General features: G+C 39.9%; 1 protein-coding gene across 9 annotated transcripts in view; it reads left to right on the top strand.

Annotated features, from left to right (window-relative positions):
- The window catches only part of MAGI2 (membrane associated guanylate kinase, WW and PDZ domain containing 2), a 1490397-nt gene that overhangs the window by 1369832 nt on the left and 94576 nt on the right, over nucleotides 1-25989 (top strand). For all 9 annotated transcript variants that reach the window (XM_054559585.2, XM_054559586.2, XM_063726096.1 and 6 more), the window contains 4 exons: nucleotides 558-743; nucleotides 2707-2878; nucleotides 8340-8559; nucleotides 9909-10052. In XM_054559585.2, coding sequence (XP_054415560.1) covers nucleotides 558-743; nucleotides 2707-2878; nucleotides 8340-8559; nucleotides 9909-10052 — 722 coding nt within the window. The remainder of the gene's footprint in view (nucleotides 1-557; nucleotides 744-2706; nucleotides 2879-8339; nucleotides 8560-9908; nucleotides 10053-25989) is intronic.

A 25989-nucleotide genomic window follows, 5' to 3' on the forward strand; every position in this document is an offset into this window, starting at 1 on the left:
GGCTACTACCCATGTTAACACATATTTCTTTTCTTCCTTGTTTTCTCCTCTCAATAAAATAATAAAAGGGTAGAAATTGAATTTCTGGCATTTATTGTAGCTTTCTTAAATTATTGATTATTGTCTCTAGAATATGAGCTCATGGGGCACAAAGTTCTATGCGGTCCTCAAACACTCATATATATTGGAATCTCCGTAGAAGCTTCTTAGAAATTCATGGTCCTCACCTCATGCCTGGACATTCTAATTCAGATGGTCCCTAGTAAGGCCCAAATAGCTGTCTTTTTAACTCTAGGTTAATTATGATCACCCCAAAGTTTGAGAACCCCTGGTCTGTGTTTGGAATTGGCCTATCACTGCAAAGGACTTGAATTTAGAAACTTTGGTCTCAGTAGTATGCACAGGACCCCATTTGATAGAAATTAGTGTGATTTCGAAAGGCAAATACACTGACGAAGGAAGGAATTCTGACATTTCATTGTTTCCTTTGGGGCTGGAACTGAAAGAACATGTATCGGTGATGTCCCTGACACCTATTTCTGTTGGGGTTTTTTTAGCTGTGCCCCATAAAATCGGACGCATCATTGATGGGAGTCCTGCAGATCGCTGTGCAAAACTAAAAGTGGGAGACCGGATCCTAGCAGTGAATGGCCAGTCTATCATCAACATGCCTCACGCTGACATCGTGAAGCTCATCAAGGATGCAGGTCTTAGTGTCACCCTTCGCATCATTCCTCAGGAGGGTGAGTGCCTGAGACAGCCTTGCAGAGGCGGTCAACACATGGACACACTCACCGGCTGTTCTCAGCCTGCCCGCCAGGGTCGTGGAGTGCACCTGCCTGCCGTCACTGTGGTGTCAGAGTGTCAGAGGTTGATTATTATTTCCACTTTTGCAAAAACTCACACTCAGTTGCAATCCATATCCTGTTTACTCAGTACCTGTTTCATTCAGAGGTCAAGCTATGTGGCATTGCAGGCTAAATAGTGTGAATTCCAAGATGCCAGGTTATTCAATCATTCCCTGTGGGCCCCTGCTTTTATGGTTATATTAAGTCAGAATTCATTCAACAGAGGTGACAGAGTTACAAATCTGAAAAAAAAAAAATATTTGTGTTAACAGTAAATCTCTAGAGGATTCCTCAAAGTCAAATTGATTTTGAAAACATGAAGTTTTGTGGTATAAGGAGAGCTCATTTAGAAAATGTTGCATCTGATAAGAATTTAAAATTCCCACTGAGCCTTTTGAATTTGTCTGTATAAGGCCTCCCCACTGAGGCTCAAAAGAGTAGTGAACATCACAATTCATAACCATGCCCTAAGGGGTCATGGAGCTGTGAACATCACTGCACCGAAAATTCACTATTTCCAGAGACAGTGGGTTCATGACTAGTTTCTGGCTGCTGACTCATCAACAATATTGAAGAATTCCATTTCTGGAGCTCACTGATGAGTGTCCCACACAGAGGCTGATGGGCTCACTCAACTTGGTACCCTCTGTTTTATTCAGCCCCCAATTCCATTTTAGGATTATCTGACATGTAGGCAGCAAATGGCTAAACAGCCACTTGACTTTCAATATAAAACAGTAGTTCTCAACGGGGGTGGTTTTGTCCCCCCAGGGGACATTTGGTAAAGTCTGGAGGCATTTTTGACTGTCTTGATTGAGGTGGGCATGCTGCTGGCATCTAGCGGGTGGAGGCCAGGGATGCTGCCAACCATCCTAAAATGCACAGGACAGTCGTCCACAGGAAAGAATTACCCCACCCAAAATGCCAACAGTGCTGAGTCTGGGAAACCCTGATATAAATGGAGAAGGAATTAAAAGATTTGGACTGTGGGGAAAAAAAAGGGGGGAAGAAGAGTTTATAGGGGAATGCTAATAGATCACCTCCCTTTTCTTACCCAATCAAAAAAAGAGAGAGAGAAAAGAAAATGGCCATGCCGCTTTTTAACCTACTATCTGCAGACACCAACATGTATAAGCTATTCAATGGAAATTAATTGCAAACAAGATTGCTCACTGAAAGTCTAAATGCTTCTCAGTTTTCCAAGTCTGGAATGTGTCTGTTGGGCCCTTATTCCAATATATACAGTCAATTTCAGTTGAAAATGTGATGTTAGTAGGAAAGAAGTCCAGAAGCAATTATTTAAAAGAACAGTTTTGTGAATCTTCCTGTGTCCAGCGTTCTTTTTTCTTTCTGGAAAAATGTGGAGTCCAGTGGGCTATGAGGCAATGAAACTGACAAGGGATGAGGAAAAGATTGTAAAAAACATTTTTCTTTTTATGGTTCATTCCTTATCCACACTTTGGAAGACTCTTCAGGCTGTTTATTACAAGCAAAAAGTGGTGGCGGATCCATTTTCTCTCAGCAAGCAATGCTGCAAAAATAGAGTATGTTTTAGAGCTTAGTCCTTTGAATTATTTTTTTCATAGTTTTACAAGGTTTTTTTGGTAATCTTTTCTTCTGGCAGAATGACAAGATACTGTTCATAGCCTCGTTCTGCAGTGATCATTAATGAAAGAATAGAAATATCAGAAATGGTATTAGAACTTGATAAGATTAACCTGCTATCTAAAAACCTAGCAGAAACGGAAATAACCAAAGCCTGAGCCATCAGCAGAGGCAAAGTCACTGCCTCTAGTCACCTCTTTCCCCTAATCAACGCTAACCTGACTGCATCTGCCACTTTGGTTCTCCATCGCAGAGCTCAACAGCCCCACCTCGGCACCCAGCTCAGAGAAGCAGAGTCCCATGGCGCAGCAGAGTCCCCTGGCACAGCAGAGTCCCCTGGCCCAGCCAAGCCCAGCCACCCCCAACAGCCCCATCGCCCAGCCAGCACCACCTCAACCACTTCAGCTGCAAGGACACGAAAATAGGTAAAATTTCCTCTGACTTTTCTGAGAGGTGATGGGGTGGGGAGAGAAGGGAGCATTTGGGGACAGCACAGGACAGGCAGAGAGAGAGACTTTCATAAAGTAGAAATCGCCGTGCGTACCTTTGTGTGATTTCGAGGTTGTGTGTGTTATAGATATGGTTTTGTTAGTAAAGATAGCTGAGTGTCTGCCCTCCACAAAGAGAGATGCTTTCCTGCAGAAATGGTGAGCAGTTGCAGATGAGTAGGGCTTAACAGCTGAAGAGCATGTTAAAGAGAGTCCAGAGTGAAGAACTTACTCAGAGGCCCTCTGGCAGGAGCAAGCATGCAGTATGAACGATGGAAATGCGGCCAATATATGGGGTGGCAGAAGGAGAAGAGTATGATGTGAGATGAAGCCAGTGAGGGTGGCTGGGGCCCACCCTAAAGGGCCTTGTAAGCATGCTTACTTAATGTTTTGATCTTTAAGTGCAGCGGGAAGTCATTGAAGGGTCTTCAGCTGAGGACTGCTATCATTGGATTTGCTTTATAAGAAGGCCTCTCAGTCTGCCCTGCAGAGCGCAGACAGGAGGCTGGCAGGGGGAATGCAGGTTAAGCAGTTAGGAGGTGGCTGCAGACGTCCATTGAACCACAAAAGTCATGGCTCAGAGAATGATGATGATGTGGAGGTGGAGAGAATGTTGAAGGATTTGTAGGCATTAGTAAATATTAGCAGCCAGTGTGGTGGCTCACGCCTATAATCCCAGCACTTTGGGAAACTGAAGTGTGAGGATTGCTTGAGCCCAGGAGTTCAAGACCAGCCTGAGCAACATGGTGAAACCCCATCTCTACAAAAAATACAAAAGTTAGCCATTCGTGGTGGTACATGCCTGTAGTCCCAGCTACTTGGGAGGCTGAGGCAGGAGAATCACTTGAGCCCAGGAGGCGGAGGTTGCAGTGAGCTGAGACTGTTCCCGTTACACTCCAGCCTGGGTGACAGTGAGACTCTGTCTCAAAAATAAAATAAATTAGCATTTTTACTGATTATAATAACCTTACAACCTCCTACCCACAATCTAATGAGGTTCTTCTATTTCACACATAGCATTGGAGATAGGCATCATAGACTAATGAATAAGACACTTTGAACTTCCAGAAAAAGACTGTCATAAGAACAATATTGTCTTCTTATTGTGACTTGTATATAACAGGGAGCCTGGGTTGGGTTGAGCCATTAAAAAGCATCATGTTCCCATGATGCTTTCTCCCTTTCCGTGGGAAACAACAACAAACAAAAAGAAAAACAAAAACAGAACAACTCACAGAAATACCTCTGCATACAAACCCCTCACTGGCCTTTTTAATGATTCTAATGTTTTCTGAACATCTGCTTCCCATCCCTCTCCTCCCATGATGGTGAAGATAAAGTGAGACTCTGTTTTTGATTCCCAGAACTCTCTGGGTTCATCATTCACATTGTTGCAAAGCAAACTGTGTTCCCTGTGCCACAGGTGTTATTTCTACAAAGCCTCATTCTACTGATTTCCCATTTGCTTTCATAGAAAAGTAAATGTCTGATTGTCCTCAGCTGCTTATGTTTTTAATATATGCAAGGAAGACAAAAGCCCCATAAAGCAAATGATGCAGAGGTGAGAATTTGACAATCCCTAAGAAGGGTAGGTCCTGAGTGTCTCAGTAATGAGTCCCAGATGTGTTTGCTCTCAACATCTATCACTTCAACAGATTGCACTGACTTTCCCCAGAATTCAGCTTAGACTCAAGAGGAAGGTCTTGAGCGCCCCAGCAGTCCCTGAGCCAGCTTCAGACTCTTCTTGCCACTGTCGATTAATCTCGCAGCCACATTCCATTCTCCTTTCCAGAGTCAGATTTCCCTGGACATGGCTCTTGCTCCCAGCCTTGGGTGGGTGAGCTCATCTCTGGTGTGCTATAGCTCTGATGGGAGAACAAGAGCTGGATACAGCCACTGTCATGTCCCATCTGCTACCAGCTCACAACTGGGATACCTTGTTCTCTATCACAGAAGCAGTGGTCTTTGGACATCCTGACTGCAGAATGAAATATTCCTAACTCTGGGATTCAGATTGACCTAATCCAAATGTTTATAAGTCACCAACATATTTGCCCAGAGTTCTAAGGTATTTTGCTTCTTCTACTACTATATTGCTTCTAAGATATTTTGCTTCCATTACTATATTAACAGCCCAGGAAGTGCCCACTCCAACTCTAGGGCCCTTTACTGGCACTCGGGTTTCTTGGCTGAACTCTGTGATTGTTGGTGGTGGCTCACTTGCATATGAATGAAGAGATTCAGTAATCTTACAGGTACCAGAGACATTTTTCCCAATTGCATTTAAAGATGGCCATGGTATCAGAGGGAAAACTCTTTGCCATTTTTTTAGATCAGGCTGGAGATGTCTCTAAGACAGTTTATATGCCAATGCACGGTATGAATCTCCTATTTCTTCATTTGTACAAGGAGTGCCCACCTACATGTCAGATTCAGCCGTTCCCATGTTACAGCAGGATAAAATAAAATGGCAATCTGCTTGCAAATGTCCGTGTTGTGAGTCAGAATGAGTGATATTTTTTCCTGCCATATTTACTCTTGGATTTGCTTCCCATGACACCCCATACACTTCTCCCCATTTCTCAGTCCTTTAACATCTTTTGGGTGTGTGCTCAGGAAGCATAAAGTATGTTTAATGTGAAGATAAGCAAAAACACTATTCAAGGAGAAGCACTTGTTGAAAACAACAGAAGAGCTGTTATGGAATATATTTCAAAACTAAGTATAAATAGCAGAGTTCACCTTCTCTAGCAAGGGCAATTGATATTTGCAGTTTAAAATGGCAAGGTCAGTGAAAGAGCATTGGAAATTTACTTCTTTCACAGACTTTGAACTCTAGATGCTCAGGACTGGAAGTGATTCTTTTTTTTTTGAGACGGAGTTTCACTCTTGTTACCCGGGCTGGAGTGCAACAGCGCGACATTTTTCACCGCAAACTCTGCCTCCCAGGTTCAAGCGATTCTCCTGCCTCAACCTCCTTAGTAGCTGGGATTACAGGCATGCGCCACCACGCCTGGCTAATTTTGTATTTTTAGTAGAGACGGGGTTTCTCCATGTTAGTCTCGAACTCCCGACCTCAGGTGATCCGCCTGCCTCAGCCTCCCAAAGTGCTGGGATTATGGGCGTGAGCCACCGCAGCTGGCTGGAAGTGATTCTTGAAGGGCCCACGAGATGTGCATTCTCACCATGGGCAGCATTTCTTTGTTCTGGAAATTTTTCATACTACAAAAAACCTGCTAGAACTTACCATTAGCAGTCTGGTTTTATCATTTCTAAAGTCTCTTTAGCAATGGAATTAATAGCTATGATTGGTTATATTGATGATCTTCTTTCAGAAGTAAAAGAACTTTAGAGAGCCAGTTTTTAAAAATAATCCTGAGTTTTCCTTGAAGTGTTTCACACATTCAAAGCAACATAATTTTTTGCCCTAGCTGGTATATTATTCAATTAAAAGTTAGCAACACTCATAAAAAATTTAGTATGTTTTCCTTATTAAAGAATTCCTCAATGTGTATGTAGTTCAACTTAAAATCCTGACACACGACACTGGGTAGAATATAGTTTAAGTGCCTGATGGCCTAGATGAGAGTTTTGAAAGTTTCATCTGCTCCTATTTTTAGTCGTTTGTGTTACTTTGGGGGAGATTCTTACATTTCACCCTCTTTGGCCATACCTCATGTCACTTTTGGTTGGAAATTGAGCACACAATGGATATTGCATATGAATACCACACAGATCGTGGAAATAAAGTGACTATGCTATAACTGAAAACAGTGTGACATCCAAACCACCAAACAAGCTATTTCCAGAAAGGAACCAACACACACTGACAAATGTCACCCAGTTCAATTCCTTTTGTTTAATGCATGCATTTGCATAGTTAAGCATCTTATTCAAAGTATATTTTAAATAATTCTATTCTCAGCATGCATGCTCTCAGTAAGCGAGTGGACAATTGAGGTATAAAGCAAGGCCAAAATTATGCAGCTCATAAAAGGAGTGCCTCTCCTCTGCAGGGTTAAGTAATAAATGGGACCTACTCAAAGGGTTGATTAAAATAACTACATTACTAACCCCCTTCTAAGGAGCCCCAAATAAACACATCTATTGCCATGCACTTTCGGTGTGACCTTACCAAATATTAGATTGCACTAATGGCAATTGTTCAGGCAAGTGATTTTTAAAAATACTTAATACTAATCAGCATCAGTAAGACTGTAAGCCAGTTAAAAAAAAAAAAAAAAATCCAGACTCTTTTAAAGGTAAGAATTCTACTGGTTTGCACTAGTTTTCCTGACACATTTGAGCTTTTTCTTGCGGCTAAATATTTTCTCAATTCCTCATAGCCTCCAATTAATTTTAGATAAAATTATTACTATGTAGAATGTATTTTTTCAATCTACCTACATCCCTGGGTAGCTCATTATAGACTGTTACCATGGCAATAGGCAATGAACAACAGAATTAAGTGGCCTCCATACCATGGTGATAATTTTTCAGTTCACCTTATTAATGATCCCATAATGATAGGGATTGGCTATTTCTTTTGAAACTAGTAACCCCCTCAGCTTAAAGCAGTTTGGATTCACAAAACAATGCTAAACTCCTAGCTCTGGTCTCTGTGTTTATTTCATTAGTAACTAATATCTAGAAGCAAGCAAGAGATAAATGTTGGACATAAACATTTTTGCCTTCTCTTCCATCTTATGACCACAGTAGTATTTGATGCTAATCTTGATAGCTATGATCTAGTATTACCTCTGTGTAATACGTTTCCAATTTTACCAATGATCCAATGACCTGCCACTTGGTTTGTAGTTGGTGATTATATTTTACCATCACTCCTTTAACCTCTGTAAAATATTCAAAAAGACCCAATTCAGCAGGTTAAAATAGCCTTTGATTGTGTATTTGTAATGTATTGAGAGATCACTTCAATCATGTTTTTATGAAGTAATGAATGATCCGCCAAGGGGTGTGTGTGAGAGAAAAAAGTAAGAGTGAGAGAGGAAGGTTGGTTTACTGGTGTTAAGACAGGCTGATGTCTTGGTTTGTATAGTTCAGTGCTTCAATCCCTTGATTTGCTGTGGCTGTACAGTTTTTAAATAGCCAAAGTCAAAGAGGAACATCCATGAGTCCTTTTCCACAAGGTTCTGGTTGAACCATCATTTTTACCTTGACTTCGTAAGGAGCCAAATAAAAAGTATACAATATGGCATTTGTCAGAGATTTTTAAATAATATTTAACCTTCTTATAATCCTGAACATCCAACAGGACCACCGAGAGGAGTGGTTTGTGTGAGCTGTCATGGCTGGACCACCTCTGGAGGCCGTGTGATCACTCTAGTCTCTTTAGAATGCAGAGTTTCCAAAGCAAATCCCATTTCCATTGATTTAGTTACAGGTCGGAAGTGAAAGCAAGGCAAGATGTGAAACCAGACATCCGACAGCCTCCATTCACAGACTACAGGCAGCCCCCGCTGGACTACAGGCAACCCCCAGGAGGGGACTACCAGCAGCCCCCGCCCTTGGACTACAGGCAGCCTCCCCTGCTGGACTACAGGCAGCACTCCCCCGACACCAGGCAGTACCCTCTGTCGGACTACAGACAACCCCAGGTACCTTCTCCCGGAGAGCAGGGTGGGCCCTGACCGAGGCTTCCAGAGAACTGCAAGGAATGAAATAGCAGAGGCAGAGGAAAGAGTACCTGTCTGGGATAGAGAGCTGAAGTTCTATTCCTAGTTCTGGTAACATTGGGGTAACACCTGCATCCTCAAAAACATGCTGGATAAATAAATCTATTTCAGAATAAAGCAGGACAATAAATAAATATGGATAAATACATAAATAAATAGTGGGTGAGTAGTAATGGAATAAACTAATCCCTGCTAATACTAGCTAACTCCTTGTATGTTTCCTTGTCAAAGCTTTAAAAATGCTCTAACCTGGGACCTCTGAGAGTGCTGCTAATGCAGAAAATTTTATAGATGCTAGCAGTGGAGGTATTTTAGGTTCATAGTTTTTTACGTGGCCCCCTACCTGCCACTCTGTGATAAAGGGCCAAGCCCCTGTGCATAAGAATAAGACCAGGCCTGGCTTCACAATCCAGAGTGTAGCGTCTGCCACAGCCAACAACTCTCTGTCTACACAACCAGTGTCACTGTTGTTATGATTATTTGTTGATGCGCTTCTTATCAACTTCCTTAACTTCTCTGAGATTCAGTTTCCTGAAGGGAGAGTCTTCCTTACAGGCCAGGATGAGGATTCAACATTTATGAAAAGAGTCTAGACCAGAGTTTGGTATCTAGAAAATATTTCCTACTTCATAACTACATATCAAGATATAAATTAAGTACAATGTCAACTCCATCAGATTACATTGTGTTTTATTATGAATTGAAGATCAACTTTATGCCCAAAGATTTTAAAAATAGTGAAGATCAGAGAATCTTGGACATACTGCATTTTAGGTAAAAGAGAAATTGATTTTGTACATTCCAACTTGATATTCAATAGTCTGTGCAACTGAGAGATCTAATTATCAGATCCCACTAAATTTCACTTTTCTAATCAGCAAACTCTGTAATTTGTATACACACACACACACACACACACCTGACATTTATTTATGGTGCTCAACAGCAGTGAATGAGAAAAGTAAAAGGAGAGATGATGTCACTCAGGCCTATCTGTAATCATTCCACGTTTGCCAAGTAAACTGATGAATACCAAAGTAAACAAGCTACACAGTAATTCTTTGATGACCAAGTAAACTGTGCTGTGGCCTGCTCAAACCTTTGGAATTTTGTCTTTCATTTGGATAGTTTATGAAGTCAGATTACGACTTCTCCCAACATCATGTCATTTGGAATACATTAAGAGACAGAAGGAGAACACAGAGACCAGCCACAGAAGCTTCTCTGATAACTAAATAATTATTTATTCCATTTTCTCCCCAACCCCAAAGGATTTTGATTATTTCACTGTGGACATGGAGAAAGGAGCCAAAGGATTTGGATTCAGCATTCGTGGAGGAAGGGAATACAAAATGGATTTGTATGTGTTGAGACTGGCAGAAGATGGACCAGCAATAAGGAATGGGAGGATGAGGGTAAGAACAGTCTCTTTTTATGCAATTGCTTAATTCTAAAAGAAAAACCAACTGTGGTATTGGAAGAGTACTGAAGCATGCTGTCAAGCAGGGTTGCTTTAGGTTTGCCCTCTTTTTAGTTCATGATGACCTAGTTTCTTAAAGGTTTGGCCACATGTTATTTTATAATATCTCTCATTCTCATTTTTCTGCTTATGACCTTCTAATTGATTAATCTCAATAAAGTACTATTTTTCTAAAGAGAAAATGAAAGAAATCTAAGAAATAGCTTGAAAAGGAAACATTATTGCTCCATAATTCTTTCTATGGTTTGATGATTCCGTTTTGATCAAGGTTGAACTTTTGAAATTTATTTTTAGTTTTGTGCTTTTTCCCCCATATTGATTAATCACGTGGTTTTGCGGGACTTTTGGGAAATTTTTCCTTTGTGTTGACTGGTCTTTTGGTTTGATACTGGGCAGACAGAAGCATTAGGAGTAAAAGGGATTTGGCTTCTTGGATACAGGTTGTTCTTAAAAATGACAGCAGGGGCCGGGCACGGTGGCTCATGCTGGTAATCCCAGCACTCTGGGAGGCTGAGGCGGGTGGATCACAGGGTCAAGAGATCAAGAACAGCCTGGCTAACACTGTGAAACCCCATCTCTACTAAAAATACAAAAAAATTAGCCGGGCGTGGTGGCAGGCGCCTGTAGTCCTAGCTACTCAGGAGGCTGAGGCAGGAGAATCGCTTGAACCCGGGGAGGCGGAGGTTACAGTGAGCCAAGATCGTGCCGCTGCACTCCATCCTGGGCAACAGAGTGAGACTCTGTCTCAAGGAAAAAAAAAAAAAGACAGCAACTAGAAAATTTCCAATTAGAGTATAAGTTGAGAGTAGATTTTTTCATTTAATAATTACTTTGAGACATCTGATTGATGGGTAACTGATTCTTCATTTAAGGGTACAAAATAAAGCTTGTTAACAATATAAAATATTAGTCTCTTTACTCTCTCTGTGTGTGTGTGTGTTGGGGTGTGTGTGTGTGTGTGTGTGTGTATGAATAAAATCTAGAATTTATTCTTGCCCTCCCTCCTGCCTCTTTAAGTTAATAAAGAAAAGCCGTGGCTTTGGGGTTCCAGAACCTCAGGTTCTTGTGCAGAGCCTCACCAACCAATTTTCCCTGACGGCCAAATCTGTTATTTCTACCACCAAGTCTACATTTCTATGATACGCATTTCCAAGTCAGGGGATTATCCACAGTCCAAAAGCAGAAGGCATGCGTATCATGTCTTTGTTTCTCCCTCCCACCACAATCCTTTGACAGCTGGGAAGCAACCGAGTTGGAATTTAAACCCAGACAGAGCTGACACCAGAGACTGGCAGCCCTCGCCCTGATCTAGCACCAGCCTCTTCTTACCCCATCTAGCCCTGATTTGAAGATGGGCCTCCACATGGTTTCCTGGCTCTACAGCTTCCCTATAAGCCAGAAGGACACTTTCTTAACATGCTGTAAGGCCAGCTCACAAGCAGTTAAGTAAAACAAAATTATCTTTCCAGTGCAGGTGAAACACAGCAAGAAGACCATGTGCAAAATGGCCAGATCCCTGTGAGAGATAGAGACCCACGGTGGACTACAGGGCTGGTCTCTGTAGGTTACAAACAGTGGCCATGTATTTTAACAAGGGGTCTAAATGACTCGCTGCTGGATATACACAGTACTCCCAAGGCAAAGAAGCCTAAATAGAGAAACAGCCTTGCAGGAAAAGATTCCTCTTTCTTACAGAATTTAAGCCAGAGCAATGGTTCTCAGCACGGTTCCTGGCATCAGCATCACCTGGAAACTTGGTAGAAATGCAGATTCTCTAGCCCCACCCAAACCTGCTGAATCAGAAACTCTAGGAGTGGGGTCACCAGGCTATGTTTTAGGAAGCTCTTCAGGTGAAACTCTGAGGTTTTACCTTCCAAGGTTTTATTATAGATACCTGTGTCAACTGCAATCCAAAAATATTACATAAAATTTTTCAGAAATAAACAATTATAAATTTTAAATTGTGCAGCATTGTGAGTATCGTGCTGAAATTTCGTCCTTCCCAGAAGGTGAAACAGCCCTTTATCCACACTGTAGATGCTACCTGCCCATTGGTTACTCAGCAGCCCTCTCGATTATCAGATTGACTATCATGGTATCGCACTGCCCGTGTTCAAGTAACCGTTATTTTACTTAGTAATGGCCCCAAAGTGCAAGAGTAGTGATGCTGGCATTTTATTATAACTGTTCTTTTTTTTATTGTTTTTGATCTCTTGCTGTGCCTAATTTGTAAATTAAACTTTATCATAGATATACATAGGGAAAACAGTGTATATAGGGTTAGTTCTGCCTGTGATTTCAGGCATCCACTGGAGATGTTGGAATATATGCAAGAGGTATGAGGGGGAAGTACTGTATTCACTTTATCAAAAAACCAGTGGAGAGTAGCAAGTTTTGACCTTAATTATTATACTAGATGGTTTTTCAACATCAGTTAATATTGATGTATTAAAAGTTGAATAGATAAAACAAAACATAATCTGTGAATGCAGAAAATAAGGGGAATAATAAATAGAGATATATCATTGTCACGTCTGATTGCTTTTCTTCAGTCAGTCAAGAAGGCTGGCGTCATAAGAGAAACACAATGGACATTCAGATTTTAAGGAAAAGGATAATAAATTATTAGAAAATATTACTGGATCTGTTTATAAAAAGAAGACTTATGTTTGTAAAATAGCCTAATAAAATTGGGAGGGATGAAATTTTCATAGCTAGGGAATAAAATCTCTGATACAAAGCTCCTAGGAATATAACCAAATTAAAAACCAAAACTAAATAGAAAACACAGGCAAAAAATAATGAACATAAAAAATAATATTGGCGAAGCTCAGTAAAACAGGGAATGTAAGAAATCAGGAGATATTTGGAGGGAAAGAATAGAAATTCTAAGTGCTTAAATGAAAATCTGAGAGTCAAGTCAAAAGAGAAATCTGAAAGGAGATCAAGTTTGCTCTTAAAATGGTAAAATATTTTCCTGTTTCCATAAAAGTGTAATATAGTTCGCATTTCCATAAAATGTATTTTTGTGATGAAAAAGAACATTATTTCATAACTTCATCACCTGCAGCTGGGTACCATTTGTGTATGCCTATTTAGCATCACATAAGCTTATTTATAAGATGGTTTACCTACTTTCTGAAACTCACATGATGCAAAAGTCTGCCTGCAATGGGCTTTGGAATGACTAAAACATTTTGTTTAACTAATCAATTCACAAAAAAGATACCACTTGCCCATCTTTTTTTTTAAATGAAAAGCAACATTCCCTGAAATTAGCTTCTTTTAAATTTGTCACCTTTCCTTCTACAGACCAGATATAACTAGTCAATACAAAAGCATCCTGGTTTATATATTGTTTTTATTAAACGTAAAACCATTTACAAGAATATTTCTAACATATGTAATAAGTATAAATACTAACAATGATTCAAGGACCCATGAACCCATAGCCCCGCTTAAAAAACAGAACATTACCAAGCTCCCATGATTTCATTCTCCTCCTACTCTCCAGCCCTCAGAGGGAACCACCTTCCTAAATAAAGCACTTGACTTTTCTTCTATTGTTACCACAGATGTGTGTATCTCTCAACTATAACCTTTAGCTTTGCGAACTCTGTGAGCTTTATGTAACTGAACCATACTGTACATGTTCTTCTCTGTGGTTTGCTTTCTATATGTTATGTTCATGAGATTCATCCAAGGTTGGTGCATGAAGCTATAGTTCATTTATTTTTCACTGCTATAAGTTATTTCATTATGTGAATATGCTACCACCTATAATAATTATCTATTTTTCCATTTTATGGACATTTGAGATTTTCCCTGTCAATTTACACTTTGGTTGTTTCCAAGTTTGTTGTAACTCATACAATCTTTGTACATCTTTCCTGCTGTACCTATGCAAGACTTTCTCTAGACTAGACTATATGCCTTGGAGGGCACAAATTTAACTTACCTAAGTAACAAAAAAGTATTGTCCAAGGTGGTTTTACAAAGTTATACTTGTATTAGCATATGTAAAAAAGTTTTTCTTACTACACACACTCACAAGATTTGTACTTCAGACTTTTAAACTCTCATTCTGGTAGGTAGAAAATGACATATTTTAGATTTGGATTTGCATTTCTTGATTACAAATTCATATTCATCATTTTTTCTTATATTTATTAGACTTTCATGTTCTCTCTTAAATAAAAAATGCTTGTACATGTCTTTCCTCATTTTCTGTTGAATATTTCTTCACATTGATTATAGAAGTGCTTATATATTATTGGTGATCGTTTTTCATCAATTAATGTGATACAGATATCTTATGCCAGCTCATGGCTTGTAGTTTCACTTTCTTTATGATGCTGTTTGATAATGAGAAAGTCTTAATTTTAGTGTAATTGGCTTAACCCTTTTTTGTTTTATAGTTTCTACTTTCTGTGTCTTGTTTGAAAAATCATTCTCCAAGACATGGTCTTAAACATCTTTTCTTATATCTTCTTCTAAAAGTTGTATAGTTTTACTTTTTATATCTAAGTATTTAATCACCTACAGGTGATTTCTCTGTATGATATAAGGTAGAACCTCAATCTCAATTTTTCCATATGGATAACCACATGTCACAGCATCATCATTTAATGAGTATTTCTTTGTCCCACCCCCCACCAATCTGCAATGACAGCTCTATAATAAATTAAATTTCTATAAATGCAGTGGTCTGTATATGGATTCTTTATACTGTTCTACTAGTCTATTTGTCTATCCCTGCATCAATGCCATACTTAGCTACCTTTTAATGAGTGTTGAGTTTTGTGTGGGGAAACTTTCTCTCCCCCAGACACACATCTTAATTCTTCAGGGGTGTTTGGATGTTCTTGGGCTTTTGTCCTTCCACATAATTTTAGAATTTTCTTGTCAAGTGTTTTTGTTTTTGTTTTTGTTTTTGTTTTGTTTTTGTTTTTGTTTTGAGACGGAGCCTTGCTCTGTCCCCTGGGCTGGAGTGCAGTGGCACCATCTTGGCTCACTGCAAGCTCCGCCTCCCAGGTTCACACCATTTTCCTGCCTCAGCCTCCTGAGTAGCTGGGACTACAGGCACCTGCCACCACACCCGGCTAATTTTTTTGTATTTTTAGTAGAGACGGGGTTTCACCGTGTTAGCCAGGATGGTCTCAATCTCCTGACCTCGTGATCCACCGGTCTCGGCCTCCCAAAGTGCTGGGATTACAGGCATGAGCCACTACGCCCAGCCACTTGTCAAGTTTCTAAAAAATCCTGTTAGAATTTTATTGGAATTGCTTGAAATCCATGTATAAATGTGGAAAAATTTACATCTTTATAATATCGAGTCTTTCCATGAACATGATGTAATCCATTTATGTAGATTTTCCATAAAGTGCTTAAAGTTTTATAGCTTTTTCCGTAACATACCTGCAAATATCTTAGACTGATTCTCAGGCACTTTTTGGGTTTTATTTTTACTCTTGAATACAGTATTTTTAAATCTTTACACAAATACATGTGTTGAGTGAATATATGCTTTTATTATTTTTAACCCAGTCTTCTTTTCTTCATTCTTTTAAGAGCAGTTTTAGGGTCACAGCAAAATTGAGAAGAAGGTGCAGAGATTTTCCATATACTCCCTGCCCCACACATGCACAGCCTCCTCTCTATCAACATTTCCCACCAGACTGGTATATTTGTTACAACGGACGAATAAGTATTGATACGTCATTATCACCCAGAGTTCATAGTTTACAGTATGGTTCAGTCTTGGTGTTGTACATTCTTTTTTTTTTTTTTTTTTTTTGAGGAGTCTCGCTCTGTCACCCAGGCAGGAGTGCAGTGGCACAATCTTGGCTCACTGCAACCTCTGCCTCCCAGGTTCAAGCAATTCTCCTACCTCAGCCTCCCAAGTGGCTGGGACTACAGGCACTACCACCACGCCCGGCTAATTTTTTTGTACTTTTAGTAGAGACGGGGTTTCACCATGTTAGCCAAGATGGTCTCTATCCTCTGACCTCATGATCTGCCTGCCTCAGTCTCCCAAAGTGCTGGGATTACAGGCGTGAGCCACTGCGCCCGGCCGGTGTCGTACATTCTGTGGGTTTGGACAAATGTATAATGGCATGTATCCATATTATAGTATCATAAAGAGTATTTTCACTGCCCTAAAAATTCTCCGTGTTCCACTATTCATTCCCCCCTCCCCACTAACCCCTGGCAACCACTGATCTTTTCACTGACTGCAGAGTTTTGCCTTTTCCACCATGTCATATAGTTGGAATCATGCAGTATGTAGTAGCCTTTTCAGATGGACTGCTTTCACTTAGTAGTATGCATTCAACTTTCCTCCATGTCTTTTAATGGCTTAACAGTTCATTTCTTTTAGTGCTGAATAATATTCCATTGTCTGGATGCACTACTGATTTTGGCAATTATGAATAAAGCTGCTATCAATATTTGTGTGCAGATTTTTGTGTGGACATAAGTTTCCAAGTTCTTTGAGTAAAAACCAAGGAATGCAATTGCTGGATCATATGATACAAGTATGTTGAGTTTTCTAAGAAACAACCAGCAGTCTTCCAAATTGGCTATACCATTTTACATTTCCACCAGTGACGATTGAGAGTTTCTGTCTCTCCATATCCTCATCAGCATTTGGTTCCATCATTTTTATGGATTTGGGCCGTTCTGATAGGCATGCAGTGGTATCTCGTTGTTGTTTTAATTTACATTTCCTTGATGGCATATGATGTGGAGCATCTTTTCATATACTAATCTGCCATATGTATATCTTCTTTGGTGAGGTATCTGTTAAGGTGTTTGACCCACTTTTTATCAGGTTATTTTTCTTTTTATTGTTGAGTTTTAAGAGTTCTTTGTACATTTTGGATAACAGTCCTTTATCAGATACATCTTTCGTAAATATTTTCTCCCAGTCTGTGGCTTGTCCTTTTATTCTCTTGACAGTGTCTTTTGCAGAGCAGAAATTTTTAATTTTCATGAAATCCAGCTTCCTAATTATTTCTTTGATAGATTATGCCTTTTGTGTCATATCTAAAAAGTCATTGCCAAATCCAAGGTCTTATAGATTTTCTCCTATGTTATCTTATAGGAGTTTCATAGTTTTGCATTTTACATTTAGATCGGGACCCATTTTGAGTTAATTTTTGTGACAGGTGTTTTGGTCTGTGTCTCCACTCATTTTTTTTGCATGTGGATGTCCAGTTGTTCCAGTACCATTTGTTGAAAAAACTATTTTTTCTTCATTGCATTGCCTTTGCTCCTTTGTCAAAGATTAGTTGACTATATTTATGCAGGTCTATTTCTGTCTATTCTGTTGCATTGATCTATTTGTCTATTCTTTCACCAATACTACACTGTCCTGATTACTGTGGCTTTATAGTAAGTCTTGAAGGTAAGTAGTGTCAGTCTTCCAACTTTATTCTTCTCCTGGCTATAGTATTTTTAATGTAATTTTTAAATTAACTGTTAACCAGTGAAGAGAAAGGCAACTGAATTTTGTATATTGATGAATTATATCAGGCAAAATTCACTGAATTCTCTTATTACTTCAAATAATTTATCTGTACCTACCTCTGGATTTTCTGCATAAAAATCACATTTTCTATAATTAGAGTTTTGGGGTTTTTTTCCTTTTAAGTCCTTTTATTTTTTTAAAAAAAATTTCATTGGCTTGGCTTACTGTATGATGCTGAATAGAAGTGGTCAAAGCAGGCACTTTTGTTTATTTCTAATCTTAAAGAGAATGCTTTTTAAAATTTCATTAAACATGATGTTTAATAGGTTTTTATAGATAACCTTCATCAGATTAAAGATGTTTTCTTCTATTACTAGTTTGCTAGGAGAGTTTATTATGAGTAGATGTTGAATTTTGTCTACTTTTTCTGCATCCATAGACAATACCATCTGATCTTTTTCTTTTATATGGTAATTAATATGATTAATCATATTAAAGGATTTTTATGGTTTAATTACTCTTGAGTTCCTGGAATGAGCCCTATTTATTCATGATGTATCATTTTTATGCATTGATCAATTCAATTTTCTGTTATTTCCTGTAAGATTTTTATATCTATGTTATTGAGTAAGATTGGCCTATAATTTTCTTGTAGTATCTTGGAATGATTTTGATATTAATGTTACCCTAACCTTATAAAATGAGAAATAGAATAATCCTTTTTGTTGCTGGTGTTTACAGTTGTTGTCTGGGAAAGTTTATGTATGTTTTGAATTATCCTTGAATGTTTGGTGGAAGACACCTGCAAACTCAACCAGATCTAGTATGTTTTCTTCATGTGAAAGTTTTAGTTCACTAATTATGTTTCTATAATAATTATCTTCAGATTTTCTATTTCTTTTTAAGTCTATTCTGATAAACTGCTTTTCTTCCTAATAATTTACCTATTTCATCTTAGTTTTCAAACTTTGTATGTCATTTTTATTTTTATTTTATTTTATTTTTGAGACAGGATCTTTCTTTGTCACCCAGGCTGGAGTGCAGTGGTACAAACATGGCTCACTGCAGCATCAACCTCCTGAGCTCAAGTAATCCTCCCACCTCAGCCTCCCAAGTAGCAAGGACCACAGGTGTGCACCACCACACCTGGCTGATTTGTTTCTTTCATGTAGAGATGGCTCTCACCACGTTGCCTAGGCTAGTCTCAAACTTCTGGGCTCAAGCAGTACTATTGCTTCGGCCTCCCAAAGTGCTAGGATTACAGATGGGAGCCATCACACCTCACCTGTCTCCTATTTTTAATGTTTGGAGTATTTGTATTTATGTCTCTTTCATTTGACTACTGTTCTGGTATTCCATTTTTCTTCATTAATCATGCCAAAGATTGTTCAATTTTCTTTTATTCTTTTCAAAGAGTCAGCTTACATATTTGTCTTCTTGTTTGTTCATTTCTGTTTTTATACTTAATATTTCATTCCATCCATTCTTTCTGGGTTTACTCTGTTGTTCTTTTTTTTTTTTTCTAAGTTGGATGCTTAGAGTAGTAGTTCTTAGGCTTTCTTCATTTCTATTAATATACAAATTTAAGGCTGTAGATTTAATATGTAGTATATTCATTAAGTTCCAAATACATTCTAATTTCCACTGTGATTTATTCTTTGACTCGTGAATTATTTAGAAGGTGTTTTTGTTTTTTTATTTCTGACTGTATGGGGATTTTCTAGTTAGTTTTCTATTCTTAATTTGTCTTCAGAGAAAATACCCCACAAGATTTCAGTCTTTCCATTTTGTTGCAACTTGCTACAAACTTGGCCTAACATGTTGCATTTTTTATATATGATCCATGTGTGCTTGGAAAGAATGTGCATTCTGCAATTGTTGACTGCTGTGTTGTTTAGATGTGTTCATTGGATAAAGTTTGGTTATTGAACTATTCGACTATTTTATAGTCTTACTAATTTTTATCTATTTGATCTATTAAATACTGGGGTAGGTTCTTAAAAATCTTTGCTAATGGTTTTGCAAATTTTTCTTTGAAAAGCTATCAGCTTTTTTTTTAATAGAAATGGGGCCTCACAATGTTGCCCAGGCTGGTCTTAAACTCCTGAGCTCAAGCAATCCTCCTGCCTCGGCCTCCCAAAGTGCTGGGATTACAGGCATCAGCCAACACACCCAGCCTGAAGAGCTATCAACTTTTACTTTGTATGTTTTGAGGACATGTTTTTTGGTACTCAAGTATTTCTTTTATTTTCTAGGTGAATCAAATCCTTCTCATTATGTAGTGACCTACTGTATCTCTGTCAATACTTTTTGCTTTAAAGTCGGTCTGATATTATTATAAGCATGCTAGTTTTATTTGGTATGTCTCTTTTACCCTTTTGCTTTTAACTGTTCTGTGTCTTTATACTGTACGTGTTTCTCTGGCCTATTAACCTGGATTTTTTATATTTTAACAATATATTTCACCATGGTCATTTCAGTCAATTTACATTAATTTTATTTCCTTATACTTGTATTTAATTCTATCATTTTTGTTCTTTTCCTATTAGTTTCACTTATTCTATCTTACCCTTTTTATTTTTTCAACTGTCTTTTGAATTGTTCTTCGGGGTTCCAGTTCATGCAAGGATCTCCTATTAGACTTTCCATTTGTAGCCCCTAAGCTGATTTTCTATCGTTATTGCCTAGTCATCAAAATGGAAACTCAAGGTTCCCAGGAATCAGTAGTTATTTTCTGGCTAAAAGCTGCCTTTGGTACTTGTTTACCTTCCAGGAGTCTTATTCTCACTTTGCTTTTGACATCAGATGATTCTTTATTTTCTTCCCTATTCAGCAATGGTAAGGTTAGGGAATCTAATCCACCATATTGCTATAAACAGCAGTTAGTAACATTTACCTTTAACAACCAAGTTACGGTAGCTGCAACCACTTCCAGCTTTAGAGCTGGCAGTTGCCCGCTCTAACAGTGTGTCCACAGAGGAGCCCCAGAGGGTGCCTCCCGTGTGCCCGCTGCATTCATTCTGTAGCATACGTCCTTATCTTCCTCTCCAACTCCAGTCCCCGCTTGTGTGAGTCCCCTGCCCACAAAGTCACTAATGAGTTCTTGCCACTGCCACACAGTCCTGCCTGAGATCACACTCCACAGTCAAGGGGCTGGCACTGTGATCCCTAGGGCTCCCTCATGCACTCCTGGGTCCTGGGCACAGAGAAGCATGGTCCCCTCCACCCTGCCACACACTGTCACCTCAGCACTGCAGAATCCCATTTTATCTTCCTCAGGACCCAGGTGGCTTGTCTGGGCCATAAATGTGGAGGCCTGCCTGGCTGGAGGCTTTGCCTGGACTGGAGAGGAGCCTCTTCATAGCTTGCTCATATCCTGCCATTGGGATTGAATGGCATGGCATACAGTCTTGAAATAATATGCGCCTGAGTTCAGAGAAACAAAGCATTGAGGCTGATTCCCTTAACAAAGACTGTCACGTGGGCACAGAATTTCCCAGTGGGAAAAAGTTGGGTAAAACAGTGATATATACCCATTGGTGAGTTTATCTGTTTGAGGCCTCCAGTCACTGGTGCACAATTTACATCTACTTCATTTATTTCAGTCACCTAAGATACTTTCACTGATCAGCTCTCTTAAGCTCACTCCATTTCTTCCTTGCCCTGAAGACTTGCTTAGAGGAAAATTCTTACCTGTCATAGTGACTTTCTTGTCCATTTGTTTTCCTCCCTTGTAAGGAAATAACGAGCTAGTAAAAAGAACAGGAGCCTGACAGACATATTCAAATACTGGCTCAACAACTCACTGGCTGTCTAGCTCTGACCTGAACAAGTTACCCTGTCAGGGGCTCACAGCTGCTCTATAGCCTTGATCAAATACCAGGTCCTCCTGAGCAGCAGGATCAGTTGAGTCAACTCTAGCAATTAGTGGAATGACAGCTTGTCCTCATATCCTGAAAGTCATTTCACAGAGAGTCAATTTTACTGATCTAATCAATGGGAATAATATTTCCAGGAAGGGTAAAGTGCCTAGTTCAATATTTCTGAAGTTTCTCCTATTCTTCTGCTCTCTTGTTCTCCCCAAGGCCTGTACTTTTATTTATTAAAACACAGGCATGCATCTGTTGATGACAGGGATACATTCTGAGAAATGCATTATTAAGTGATTTTGTCATGCAAATATCAAAGAATTACACTTACAAAACCTAGATAGTATAGCCTCCTACACACCAGGTTATAGCTCCTACCCACCAACCTATAGCTCCTAGGCTACAAACCTGGACAGCCTGTTATTGTACTGAATACTGTAGGCAATTTTAACACAGTAGTAAGTATTTGTGTATCTTAACATATCTAAACATAGAAAGGGTACAGTAAAAATATCATATTATAATATTATGGGACTACCATCACATATGCAGTCCACTGTTGATCAAAACATCATTATGTGGTGCACGACTGTACTCACTACTCCGCACAGAGGTACAGAGAGCATCTTGTAAGTAAGTATGTATGTCAAGAGGCCACAAAAGCTTTCAAATACAAATCAACTTGTATTTGCCTCCCCTCAGTCTGCTAGATAAGATGGTTCCTTTCCAAAACACTCATCTGATCTATCTGCGTACTGTTTAAAACCCTTCCATGGCACCCCATGGTCTTTCAGAGTAAAGATCAGACCCTCATCACAAGGCTGCCAGGCCCTGCGTGTTCTATCCCCAGTCCCCCTCCCTGCGTGTTCTATCCCCAGTCCCCCTCCCAGCTCATCTCACACAGCTCCTCCATCCCTTGCTCTGTTATCCCACCAACCAGTCTCTCTCTCCATGCCTCTTCCTGCCCATGGGGCTTTTGGACATGTTGCTCCCTCTTCCCAAAAGGCTCTTCCCACACCTGTTCCCCTGGGTAAGTCCTCCTCATCCTTCACATCCCAGTTCAAGCATCACTTCCTCAGAGAAGACTTCCCCGTGCTTTCCAGTTGGGTCTCATCCACCTGTCATTGGCTCTCCCAGAAACAGGCACATCTTCTTCGTAGCGTTTGTCACAGTGATAATTTTACATATTTGTGTCTGATCACTTTATGAAGTCTGTCTTTCCAGAGCATAAGCTCTGCAAGAGCAGGAATCATGTTGCTCTGGGCTCCCCACTATACCCCAGGGCCCAGTGCTGTGTACCTGGGGCACTCAGTAAATATTGACTGCTGAACGCATACGTGAACAGAAGCTGTCAAAGTACAGAACACAGCAGTTGTGTTTTCCAACTCTGCACATTCACTAGCTGTGCTTATCAAGTCCATGGCCACAAAGATACCTGATGAACCAGGACATGGGATCACGCAGGTAACTGTCTACATGAATATATGTGGCAATTCAGTCTAACTCACAGTCAGCTTTTTTTATAACGTGCCTCACTGTAAATATACCGCCCCTGTTTGGATATGCCTAATTAAGATTTTGCAGAATCAGTGAGGTTGTATATGCAAAACCCTATTGTGCCTAGCATTAAGAAATGCCTTTAATCTTAAACTAGGTGACATTCCAAGACTTGTTTTCCTTATATGTAAACTATCTCTCACCAAACGTGGATGACAAGGAAAGAATGGAAATAAAGTAAAATAAGGTCAAACAGTAAATAATAAAGAACTTCAAAAGCACAGGGTATGCAAAACATGACAGAATAAAAGTTACAAAACAGGTGTGCTGGAGGCTAGTAGAAAAGGTAAACAGAAGAGCAGTGCAACCTGAATGATGTGAAAGCCAGAGCTTAGCAGAATATACCAACCCCACAGAGCTAAGCCCCGCCAGGTCAATGCGGACAAATGAGCTAAGGAAGTTGATGAAATCAAAAGCATGAGAGAAGAGAGATAACAAGTACATAAGAGGGAAATAAAGCAGCCTGTCTAGAGAAATAAAGCAATTGTATGGGCTCAGGTAGATCATTTCGAGGGCCCTGCATTGCAAAGATCGTCCACCCAATGTTTTATCACATCTGGGTGCTGAAATTCAGCCAACCCTGAAAGCTCATCTCTGCATACAGCGTGCCTCTTTACAAGCCATCCCAAAGACCATTTTGTCCAGATGCCTGGTTGTCTCTCAGCCATCACTCTTAATCATCCTTCAGATTGTCTGCAAATGTGAGTTCTTTTCCCTTTATTGTCTGGCCCTGCTCCATGCCTTTTATGAAGGAAAAGAAAAGCCTCTCACAGAGATCAAATCCATTACCTTTCTCTTTTCAGAGTCTGACCTATGAGCACTGTGTTAAATGAGTTACACGAGCTGCTTGCAGCAATGAGGGAGAGCGTGGTATTGATTAGAGAAGAGAGCCGTGGGGAGCTCCATTGTCAATTATTCAGGGGCTCATTACCTCACATGAGGAGGACTCCATTTCTTTGCTCTGTTTCTTCTTCTAGTAGATGCCCAACTTTGAACCATTTCAAAAGCATCTTCCCATGAGGGCTAGTTAAAGGTTTGGTAAGGAATCAAAGGGTTGAGATTGCATCTTGGCATGGAAAGACATAGAAAGGAATTGAATACATTAGAAGTGTGAGGAGAGTCTTTGATTTTAATTATTCATGGTGGGGGGCAGTGCCTATGGAAAAGAATGAGAAAGTTTACAAACCACTGCTGTGATCTGAAAAAATACACTTTACTTGCCTCTTCAATGAGGAGAAGGCTTGTATCATTTTCTCTTTTAAGCTTAACCGTAATTTTTCTGTCTTTGCCTGAGAATAAATTACAATTTCTTCCCTCTTCATTTTTACAAAGCAGTGTTTATGCAAATTTGCTCTCTGCTTGAGATTCTTTGTCATTCCTTCTCTCTCCCAGACCTAAAGCTTCTGGCAGATGAGCAGGAGAGTCACTCAGTTTGCCCAGTTACCTTCTACTTTCCATTTTCATCAGAAAATGGATATGAAATGCACCTTGATCATGACTCACACAGGATTTGGTTTGCACGGCAGAGCTACTCAGAAGCTATGGAGAGCTGGGTACTGTATTCTTAAATGTGAATCTCAGGCCATTCACGTTTCTTCTTTGGGGTGCCCAGAAGTGTTCTGATTGGCAGTCACCATTGTCGGACCCTGTCCCCTTCTTTCCCTGTGGCTGCTTCCTAGCTCTGGTTGTGTTGAACTCAGAGATGGCATTGCTCCTGCCTGTGGAACGTTGCTGCTTCCTTCTCCAGGTTGAAAAGATCTGACTCCTGCATGGTTCAACTTGACAAGATACTTCTTTTTTAATAAATACAAGTAGAGATCATAAAACGGGAGAATTAAGTACTTCTCCATATGGGGATCACCCCTGCTGGGTCCTGTAATAAAACAGCACAATTCCCAAGGCAGGCTTATGTCTCATTATTTGGTCAAGCATGGTGCGGGGAAGAGGTAGGGACTGACATTCCTCATAAATGCCTAGCCTGAATTTCCAACTGCCTGTTGGATGATCAGGGCATTCATTTTTCATCTCAGACCAGCCACGAGTTGTTGTTATGCCATCTTAATGCCATCTTAGTGTCCCATGTCTTTGTGTAATTATCTGCCCGAAGGATGCGTATACCCCTGGTCTTTAGGAGGGTATCAGCTGAATTAGTCTCTTATGGAAGAAAAAGACTCCTCAACCTAGTAGCATGACTGTGCTTGTGTATGAGACCTTGGGAGAAGAATGGAAGCCCAGAAAGGGAAGTTAAGGGCAGATGTAAGTAAGCAAAAAGACAAATTAATGAATATTGGAAAGAGGTTGTTTTCAAATACTACCTCTCTTGCTTTAGAAAGGGAAGGGCCAGGAAAACTGGGAAATGTACTTCTATCAGGGAATTAGGAATTGGAGAACAGGGAATTGGGGGCAAGCTCCTGAGTCAGTGCTCACAATTAACTACTTAACTAGGAAGCGTGCTCAGGCCTGAGCAGGGGCTGGCCTGAAATAAGCCGGTACACCTTGTTTCAGTCTGTGTCTTTCTGGAAATGGGCACATACATTTAGGAAATATAAGTCAGGTCTCAAATTATGCATTCTTTCATTTCATTCCATTGCCACTGCCACAATACAGACCCTTGTCTTTGCTATCCTGAACTGTTCCAGTAGCTAGATGGGTCCCAGTAGCCTCAAATTTCTCCTATTCATGCTTCCTACAACTACCAAAATTGTATTTCTAAATCACAGGTGTAATTAAATCACTTGTTTCCTCAAAAGTCTTCAACAGCCTGCCTTTGCTTGCAGGATAAGATCTAAATAGGTTCACAAGTTTTTTTGTTTTGTTTTGTTTTGTTTTGAGACGGAGTCTCGCTTTGTCTCCCAGGCTGGATGGAGTGCAGTGTCGCCATCTCAGCTCACTGCAACCTCCGCCTCCCGGGTTCAAGTGATTCTCCTGCCTCAGCCTCCCAAGTAGCTGGGACTACAGGCACGTGCCACCACGCC

Source organism: Pongo abelii, chromosome 6 (genome assembly GCF_028885655.2).
Source record: "Pongo abelii isolate AG06213 chromosome 6, NHGRI_mPonAbe1-v2.0_pri, whole genome shotgun sequence".
In the NCBI taxonomy this organism is placed as follows: domain Eukaryota; kingdom Metazoa; phylum Chordata; class Mammalia; order Primates; family Hominidae; genus Pongo; species Pongo abelii.